Source organism: Limulus polyphemus, unplaced genomic scaffold (genome assembly GCF_000517525.1).
Source record: "Limulus polyphemus unplaced genomic scaffold, Limulus_polyphemus-2.1.2 Scaffold3753, whole genome shotgun sequence".
Taxonomy (NCBI): domain Eukaryota; kingdom Metazoa; phylum Arthropoda; class Merostomata; order Xiphosura; family Limulidae; genus Limulus; species Limulus polyphemus.
Window position 1 is genome coordinate 31,359 of NW_013669363.1, and position 10,320 is coordinate 41,678.

General features: G+C 30.2%; 1 protein-coding gene across 1 annotated transcript in view; it reads left to right on the forward strand.

Moving 5' to 3' along the window:
* Positions 1 to 10,320, forward strand: part of LOC111088431 (gamma-tubulin complex component 5-like) — a 45,215-nt gene that overhangs the window by 9,042 nt on the left and 25,853 nt on the right. The window contains exons 6-11 of the mRNA XM_022398539.1: positions 1,490 to 1,782; positions 4,196 to 4,285; positions 6,125 to 6,218; positions 6,488 to 6,689; positions 7,094 to 7,296; positions 9,898 to 10,016. Coding sequence (XP_022254247.1) covers positions 1,490 to 1,782; positions 4,196 to 4,285; positions 6,125 to 6,218; positions 6,488 to 6,689; positions 7,094 to 7,296; positions 9,898 to 10,016 — 1,001 coding nt within the window. The remainder of the gene's footprint in view (positions 1 to 1,489; positions 1,783 to 4,195; positions 4,286 to 6,124; positions 6,219 to 6,487; positions 6,690 to 7,093; positions 7,297 to 9,897; positions 10,017 to 10,320) is intronic.

The window sequence follows — 10,320 nt, forward strand, 5'->3', positions numbered from 1 at the left end:
TGAAAATATGTCCAAGTAATGTCTTTACAGTCTAGTTTGTATAAAATTCCTCTTCCCTGAAATGAAGGAATGTACCAGATTTCAACATGGATTGGTAGCATTTGCTTTTATAAATTTGTCACTTCTGGGTCCTTCAAGGAAATGAAGCCAGGTGACAAACCTGCTCCTAAATTCAACTTACACTGTACATTCTCATTATGTAATGGCCATTGTACAAGACTACAGTTATACTTAGACTGCTTTCATCTCAAGTTACACTGTTGCTGGTGTTTATCTGTTCATAGCAAATATAGTGAACCTTGTCAGTCCATAAGATGTTCTCTAGACCAGCATTTCTTAACCTTTTCTATACCAGAAACCAGCTCATTGCCTCCCTAAACTGTTGTGGGTCACTGATTTACATACAAATATTCTGTCAATTTTTTTGATTTATTTGTTTTTGTGAAATTCTATGGACAGGCAAGACGATTGAGAAACGCTGGTCTAGACAAGCATTGGTAATTTCTTCTCAAACCAGGGATTAGAGTGCAAAGTCTCAAATATTTGTGTGATCTACTTGTAGCAATTCAAGAGTAACCTCTTAATCTATGGGGATACAGTCTCAGTGTCTTACTTATGACCTTCTGTTTTATTGACTGTACGAGTCTAGTGTGCTTGCCAACTTGACTAGTTACTGAATTCCTCTTGAGGGTTTTCTTCTCTGATAATAACCACCATTTATATCTAACTTTTACCACAATTTTAAAGGATGGCATGGGGCATCATTGCATCAACACCCAGTCATATTTGTTTTTTAATCAGTTTCCAATAAGTCTCATTGTTGCATGATTTTCTTCTTTTTTGCCTTTTCACATTAAAAGAATCTTGATGCTGTAACTGTAGTACTTTGAATGAACAATAGGAACATTCAGAGACAACTGCTGGTTTTATACAGTTCCCTGTATGCAAATTTCATGATAAGTATTCCCTGGTGATCGTTACATTTGTCACTGAAACCACCTTTCCAATTCTCTTTTTGCTACATAAACCAAGTATTATATTTTTTTATTTATGAGTTATGGATGATAGAATAGGTCAATTAATTTAATGATAATTATTATCTAAGTTTCCATTACATTTGAAAATGTTTTTAAGCTACAAAGCTGTTAACATTTAAATGTTTTTATAATATTCCTGTACAATGTTTTCTTTCAAAAGCATGGATCACTTAATATGTGGCATTGTCGTCCAACACTGTTTTTTAGAAATGTTGAAAAAAAAGTACAGTTTATAATACTTGTATCAATTTTAGCAGGAATGAAATGCATTTATGTGACATTGATACACACACGTTGCTTACACTATTGCATGTTTTAAAAGCAAAGATTTAGGTGGTTTATAAATTTCATATGTATGGTTTCCTGAATATAAATTGTGTATTTATAGTCTAAATATGTAGCAGATACATTGAAATGTCCCATAATATACTTGTACATTCAAATTTTATCAGGAGTATCTTAGTGACGATGAAGACCTTGAAGTTGAAAAAGAAGAACCACTAGATATAAAATTACCAAAATATCCTCCCAGGAGAGATGATTCAGGAATAGACATTTGTTCTTATGGAAAAGGAAAATCATCTTCTCCAGAGACTCCTGAAATAGACTCTACTTTTTCTCTTCATTGTACATCTGGATATTCCTGGTTGACTCAAAACATCCAACCTTCATACTGGTCCAAAGCTTCAGTCCAGCATTCAGAACCTCTTAGTAATTCCTGGGTATCAAATTTTGTTAAAGAATGGTAATGTAACAAACTTTCAATATAGAAAGAGTTGTAAATTTTTGGAACCAAAATGCAACAATAGTATAATTGTGTACCATCATATGTTATCAGTATAGTAAGATTTACACTACTATAGTAGCAGAATATATTTATTTTAATCAAGAATGCTTGCTGTTTACTAAAACGAGCCATTATAAATAAAAAAATAACTTACAGAATTAATACAAAAATATATTTCAATGTTTATCACTCACAAATAATTTTGTTACTCAGTTTTTGGGATAAGGAATAATGAGAGTTGGTCTTAGGGAAAGAAAAGGTTGATATAGCAACAAGCTAAAGATGATAAACACAAGCTATGACTGGAATTTCTTTTTCAGATATAAGTTGTCACATTCCTATGATGTTCATTCTTGTCTTTCTGGAAATTCCCAACCCCACAACCTTAGCTTAAGGTTCGAGTCATTTTATTACAGGCCCAAATTTTTCCGTTAAGAATTAAAGCATGCCATTTTACGCTGTCATAATTTCGGATGCAAGTCTTCTACTGTTGCTTCATGGAAACCCTGTTTAAAGAATAAGTTGTCATTTCGTGAAGAATGGTCTGTCTTCTATCTTAATGCATCTGAAAGTTATCAACTCCACAATCTTTGCTTTAAAGCTTTTGTCACTCGATTATAGGCTCGGCTTTTGTCATTGAGAATTATAGCTTCTCAGGCTTCCATCATCTGACTTCTAAATGAATGTATCTTCTTCTGTCACATCATCAGCAAATATTTCTATTGTTTGCAGCTCAGAAGCTTTTTCTCTACAAAACATATTTTCTTTCATTCAGTTGGTAGTTTCAGTGTTTCACAACATACATAAAACTGGATTTGGATTTTTTTACTTCTATTGTTTGCAGCTCAGTAGTTTTTTCTCTACAAAACATATTTTCTTTCATTCAGTTGATAGTTTCAGTGTTTCACAACATACATAAAACTGGATTTGGATTTTTTTTACTGATCATTCAGTACCTTTGCTTCTATATTCGTTTGATTTTGAATATTTTCGGTTTAGCTTTAGAGCCATTTCCTGTTATTTTTTCCTTTGTTTCAAGAACTTTGTAGCAAATTTTTGTGATATTACACCCACATGTTTATTGGATTTTATTCTTTGTTTGTCAGAATCTTTTATGTTGTTTTTTAATGTATATAATTTTCTTTCCAATCAGAATTTAAACTTGTTCTTGAAAAATATTTAATAAAAGTGAGTGTATTCTGTGAAACTCTATTTCCTCTTAAGTTAATATTGACTGAACCTCTAACATATAAATATGTTTCAGTAGTTTTATATAAAATATTGTTTTTAGTTTAAAATAATTAGTCTTTTAAATATGCACGAGAAAAATTAGGAGAAGAAGAAGAAAGGTTATTTGATAATGTAAATTTTTGAGGAAATCTGATATCTGAAAAAGTTAACATAGAAATCTGTTCTGTTAACCAAAAATTTAAACTTTGAGTAATCTTTAGCAGGTGTTCTAAATCTAAATATTTCTGTATTATCTTAAAAACCATAGGTAAATGCAAACATACTTCAGTGCCCCACATTATGTAGCACTCAATGTTTACCCCAATGTAACCCCAAAGAAATGTGAAATTGCAAGGGAATATCACTAAACATTTCCCATAATATCTGTCCATTTTAAACAGAAGTCAAATGATTCAAGATTTTAACAGCTAATTATTGTTTCATTCTAACATTATACAATAAACTGCTCCATATTACTTAAAATAAATTTTAAATTGAAGAGCTATCATATTTATTTACAAACAAAACTTCTGGACCAGTATAAATAGATCACTATCAGTTTAAAATTCTATAGTGATAAATACACTCAACTTCTTGGCTGTGCTCTAACACAAATAAAAGATAGTTCTTGTTCTGTTTATTTACTTCAATGTATTCAGTTTATTTCAGTATTTTATATCAAAATATAAATCAAGAATGGTAGTACTATGTATACTTGGGTAGTATATTGAATCACATTCAAATGCAAATTCAAATAATAATTCTGCTGTGCATGCCAAGAAATGTTTAGCAGTTATGATAGCACATGTAAAAAATGGAACTGATAAAAATATAACCATAGAGAGCAATGAATGAGTAATTACATTAGCATCTGTGTACTATTAGCTTATGTGTACATGTGAAGTTGATATGCATGTTAAGATTTTAAAGTTCCTGTTCCAAAAGACATAAAACCTACTTATAAAAATTTCAATTATTATTATTCAAAGATTTTTTTTCTAAACTGATGTAATATAAATAGAAACTAAAACTGATGCCTCAGTATGTTTTTACATAAATTACAGTTAAAATCCCTATCTGGCATGAAGTTTATTTTAAAAGTTAACCACGTTTATGTGACAATGTCGGTTTTTTATTTCAGGGAACAATATTTGGAACAAACTTCAGAATTTTATGTGAAAGGACAAAACATTGTTCTGACAGAAAGACAAGTAATAAGAGAACTGTTATGGTGAGCTTAGGTTTTTTTATCAAGTGTAAAATGGGTGTAAGAAGCAATTTAATTATGTAGTTGTTTCAAAGTTTGCTTTTAAGTCATTTAATTTTATCATTTTGTTTTAACTTATTTTACAGAATCTCACGTAAATGTGTAATTTGTTATATAATTCTAAGATAAACATTTCATATAATTTTACAAATTCATATTTTACATGTTGTTTTTTTAAATTTTGTGCATTTTGATTTCAGAAATATGTTGCATTGTGTGAATGTGAAGGATTTGAATTTGTACTGAACAATTGTTTGTTAAACCTAACCTCTAGAATTCTCTGCACAACTTTTACTGTAAGTCATTTACATAGCTAAATCTATACCAGTTTACTGTGAATTGATACAATCATGAAAACTGAAGAATAAGGCTATGCTTATAAAAATTACATATAGGATTGTGAACAGTATTCCTTGCAAACAAATGAAATTAAAATTAGTTTCCATATTCCCCCAGTGGACAGTGGTAAGTTTATAGACTTGCAACACTACAATCCAGGGTTCATTTCTCTGCAGTTGACACAGCAGATAGCCCAATGTGTTTTTTTTTCTAAAAAAACAAGCAAACAAATAGTTTACATATTTTTTAAACAAAAATACCAGTAATTTAGATTCAAAATTAAATACATGTGAAAATCAAATAACTATTAATAATGTAGATTATAAATAAATTCAGAGTTTAACTTACATTGTTCAAATATCAGAATTATTATTTGAGTGACTGTACCAAATTAGGTTTCTCATTGGCCAAAATCTTTCCCTAAAACTGAAAATTCTGGATGTTTCTTCAATGTTGTGCCATATATTTGTAAACTAATTAGCATATTTATGTAGTTCCTACAGGCAAACCTTTCTGGATGTAGATATAAGGTTGTTTAAAAATGGATTTCAAGATAATGTTCTTATCCATTTCACAAGTGTTTCTACATCAATCTGCCCACTTGATTGTATCTTAATCTTTCAAACTATTGGCCCGTCATGGCCAGATGGTTAGGGAGCTCACCTCGCAATCTGCGGGTTGCAGGTTCGAATTCCCATCCCACCAAACATGCTCACCCTTTCAGGCGTGGGGGCATTATAATGTGATGGTCAATCCCACTATTCATTGGTAAAGGAGTAGCCCAAGAGTTGGCGGTGGGTGGTGATGACAAGCTGCCTTCCCTCTAGTCTTACACTGCTAAATTAGGGATGGCTAGCACAGATAGCCCTCATGTAGATTTGAGCGAAATTCAAAACGAACAAACTTTCAAACTAATCCAAAAAATTTGCTAAAAACAGAAAGTTGCTATTTTGTGTAGAAAAAACTACAAAATATTGTTTCTGTTTTGTTTGTTTTTGTTATAATTATTAAACTATGCATACATTTTTATTTAATATTAAGTTTAGTGGGTTTACTTAATGGGGAATAGGTTTAGATATTTTGTTGTAATATTTAAATAAATATTCCTTCCACCTTGCACCGATGTAGTTATACTTAACTTATCGACAGAAGAAAAAATTTTAGATTTTGAAATCAAAACAATTGAAGAAAGATTTTCAGTGAATAAATTCTTGTTTAGCATATTGATTCTTTTAAATAAGCTCCTAGAGACTTGGAAACATTGTTTCTGGAACTATCACTTCACAAATTATTGTTATAATGATAAAAATTGAAAAGATAATAGAGAATCATAACAATAATTTTTTTTTTTACCTACTTGCACGATGTATTTTTTATTGTTGACATTTTTGGTATCTTTCATTTCAAGTTTTTGACATTCATTTGTTTTTTGTTCGTATTTTCATACTGTATTATTCATTACAGGATGCTGAGTGGTATTCAAGATCTTTTTTTATTTGTATGGAAAGATAACAGATTTTGTGTGCAAGAAGATGTACAGCTGTCTCACCTGACTCAGGTATTCTTTGATACAGTATGAATATCAAGACAAAAAAAATACGTAAACACGTTATTTACAGTAGTGTTTAACACACCAACAGTAAAATAAATACTACAATTATTTCTCTTAAGTTCAAAAGTAAATCAGCTAATAACAATAATAAATAAAAAGCCGAGGAAATTATGAAAAACTAACAAGCTGATAGAAAATACTCCTGAAAGTGTTGTATAGGCTGCAATAACCATATGCTGGACTTGTTACAATATTGTTTGCTTTCTTTGAAACAGGGATGTCTATCAGCCTTTTTACAAAAATTCTGTGATTATGGAACAACTGTTGTAAAGTTATCCCTGTTTGTGAGGGAAATTTCCTCCTCGTCATCTACTAATCACTGTCCTTCCTATCAAGCTTATGCTGCAGCTCTAAGTCACTTGCTTGGAACTTTTTCGTGTGTTCTAAGAAGATATGAAAAAATATTGATAAAACAAGGTGAGTAAATCTGTCAAATTGCTCACTGTATCAAGTACTTTCATTTCAGAGTTGTGTTTAAAATATTATTACATATCATCAACCCATTTTAATATATTTACTCTTATTTCTGTGTTCATTATTTAACTGAATATTGTTTAATTTTAAACATAATGTGTACATTAGTTATACATTTTGATATATTTCTTCTTAAATATAGGAATTATTTTTTAAGCTAAGATTTCAACAGTTAGTTAATAAAAGCGTAAGAGAAAAATGAATTATCATATGAAGTAAAAAAAGCACATTGAACACATTTAAAAGGTATGAAACTGAATGCTGGAATGATTAATGTTCAAAACTTATCTATTTTGAGAACTGATGAATAATTTAATCTAAAGCCAGTTTATTTATCTTTTTTTTAGAAGAAACTTTGACCTTGAGTATGGTTCTGCACGGACTTCAGAAGTCACTACAAGATATTGCCACATTAGGAAACCTTCATTCCAAAGCAGTTGAAAGTATATCAACAGACTCTCCAGCATGGCATCGAGCAGTCTGTCTTCTTTCAGCAATCTATGCTCAGCTTGATCAACATGATGCTTTACCAAAAGATGAAAATGAATCGGTATGTTCTGAAATATTGAAATCATGAAATATTAGAGTATGCTTCTTTTGTACGTAGTGAACTAGTTACATTTCTCTAGTAAAATGGTAATTTTTATGTTTGAGAAGGGTTACATACCGTAACGGTGTATAGTTATTAATGTAGTATTATTAAACTAGAGGGACACTCAGTAGAGTTCATACTTCTGCCACACAGCATTGATCATATTCAGCCCTTAAAAAATACGAAAATGTGTCCTTGTGTCCATAGTTATCAACAAACACAGACCATTTTTGGCAGGATAAAGAGAAATAATATTCTCTGTATATCCACCAAATTTCATTAAAATCCGATCATTTTTGACTTAGTTACAGGGCAAAAATAGTGTGAAAAATTGGTCCTCATGTTAACAGGTGTGGATTTTTTGGATATTCGGGACCTTGACCTTTGATCTTTCGAAAACTAATCACTTCTAAGATGGGTCATAGTCCAAACGTAAACCAACTTTCGTCCAAATCCATTCAACCATTTTCGAGAAATCTGGCTGGCAAACACACATGCACAGGGGTGAAAACATAACTTCTGTCACCTTAGATGGTGGAGGTAGAAATTATTTGTTGTTCTAAACCAATCTTCTTCCTGACATGTATCATTTAATATATAAAAATAGGAGATTAAATATACATATATATCAGATGTGAAATTATAAAGTTGTAGTGGTCAGATAAAAATCAAGTGAAAGACAAAATAATGTCAATGCAAATAATTCTAGAAGAGCCATCACTTCTACTGAAGTCTGATGTATCATCATCTCTTATAGTGATATTTCAAAAGATTACATTGTAATACCACAAAAAGTACCAGATATTAAATCAAAAGGAATACAAAAACTTCAGAAAAAAATGAAGCTGACAAATAAACTCTTGAGTTTATTCCCAGCATAATACGATTTACAAAGACAATTACAACTAATAAGAGGATTTAAATATAGATAACTCAGGAAAAACTAATAATGGTAATCAAACCATCATTAAAAACAGGCCTTTTTTGATCTTAAATATTTCTGAAAAACAATCAGTGGTAATTAAGCCTTCATTAAAAAAGTGGGCTTATTAGCACAATATTTCTGAATCAAAAAATCTTATTAAAACTAGCAGAAACGTCACCCTACAGGTGGCTGTTTTTGCTAGTAATTACTGATCATAGTATTCATACTATGTAGAAAAAGTAAACATTTTCTAAAAAAAAAATTATTTTTTTTCTGGGAAGTACTGCACGGGAAAAGTGTTCAGATTGTGCTCTCTAGTCATATGCAACTCATTGAATTAAAATGATTCAATGTACAGAGCTCAAAAATTTTACTGATATAAACTATGTTTTTATATATATTAAAAGTGGTACCATATGTTGAAAAAATAGTTTTCTCAAGAACTCCAGTTTCTTGATCAGTACTACATTTAAAAATTACATCAATAAAGGCCTAGTATATGAATGAATGTTCTCAAATGATGATAATGTCATCAAAGTTGAGCAGGTCAAAACGTATAAAGTACATTTATCATCTTTAGATCCATAACATACAATTACTTAATAACAATGTGTAACCAGAAGTTTGATCATTTTTGTTTCACATTTCTTGAATGAATTAAATTGTTTTAAGTGCAGTTTTTTTACAAATTTTCGAACACAATGATAAAGTTTCTTGACTACATTTCCATACATACAAAGTGAATATATCTGAAGTGTAATCAGAGTGGAATAGTTTAATTTGTGTGTTCAAATAATTTAAAAAAAATAGTTCAAGCACTATTCAAAACTATTTTATTAGTTATAAATTCAAACTTATTTCATTCTGTTGTCGTGTAGTCAACTTACCTGAAGTTTAACTGAACCAAGCCTCGTTAAACAAACAAGTTGACCATGTTCTATAAATATAGATTGTGCATTCTAATAACATTAGGATGCAAAAAAAACAAATTTTTTTTACAATGAAAATTAATCACGCACAAATACAATGTAGAAATACATCTTATTTGAACACAAGGCTTCCCAAAAATGTTATTACATGGAAATTTACAACACTGCAGTATGTTTGAGTGACTCCTTATAATCATCTGGTTTGAAGTGACTTTTGCATAATGTATCATGAGCACCTGGGATTCCGAGGGTGTTTGCTGTCTGGAGACACATGGTTTATAGTTATTTTCCACTTCATTTAAGGTCCAATATCCTTCAGAACTTGATGCCCACCAGTCTTGCTCTTACAGCTCAGTGTATATCTTCAGAAATTTTGCCTTTGTGAATCTAAATATGTGCACACAAAAACAAGGTGCAGTGAAGTATAAAGTAGATCTCTGTAGCACTTCCGTAGTGGCTAATAAGCCAATCAGAGCCATTTTTAGTCACTTCTTAACATTTTATTTGTGTTTATCAATTATTTACAAATACTTTTTTTTTCAATGAAGGCAGAATTACTTAAAATGTTTATAAGAAGTGAAGTAATCAATAATATTTCATTTTTTAATAATTCATTTGAGTTATCTGCATTTAAAGTATAAAATCAAATATATATACGGTGTATTTTGAAAATACATTGTGTTTTATATATTCTTGTGATTACAGAAAAACATTATTCTTTTACTTTTCCTCCACACTTGCCAACCATACATGAACTACCTGGAAGGAATAATAAGTAAGAACCACTCATTTACGGACCCTGATGAAGAGTTTATAATATGCAGGTGATTGGTTTATTCTCTAATAAAATAATAATCCAAGTTATTGTTTTCTCAGTAAATTAATATCTTGTGACAAAGGTAATTTTTATTTGAATTATGTTTTAACTTTTGATTGGTTGATTTTGTGTATGTTTTTACTCACATGATTCAGGGGTAAGAATTTTTTTTTGGGGGGGGGGAGGATTTTTCAATTTTCCATCTTTGTTTTCAGAATAAATCTAATTGAGCTGATTATGAAAATGACCATAGCACTTTTCAGAACAACTTTGTATGAAAAACTTTTATTGGTCTAGTACTTATCTTCACT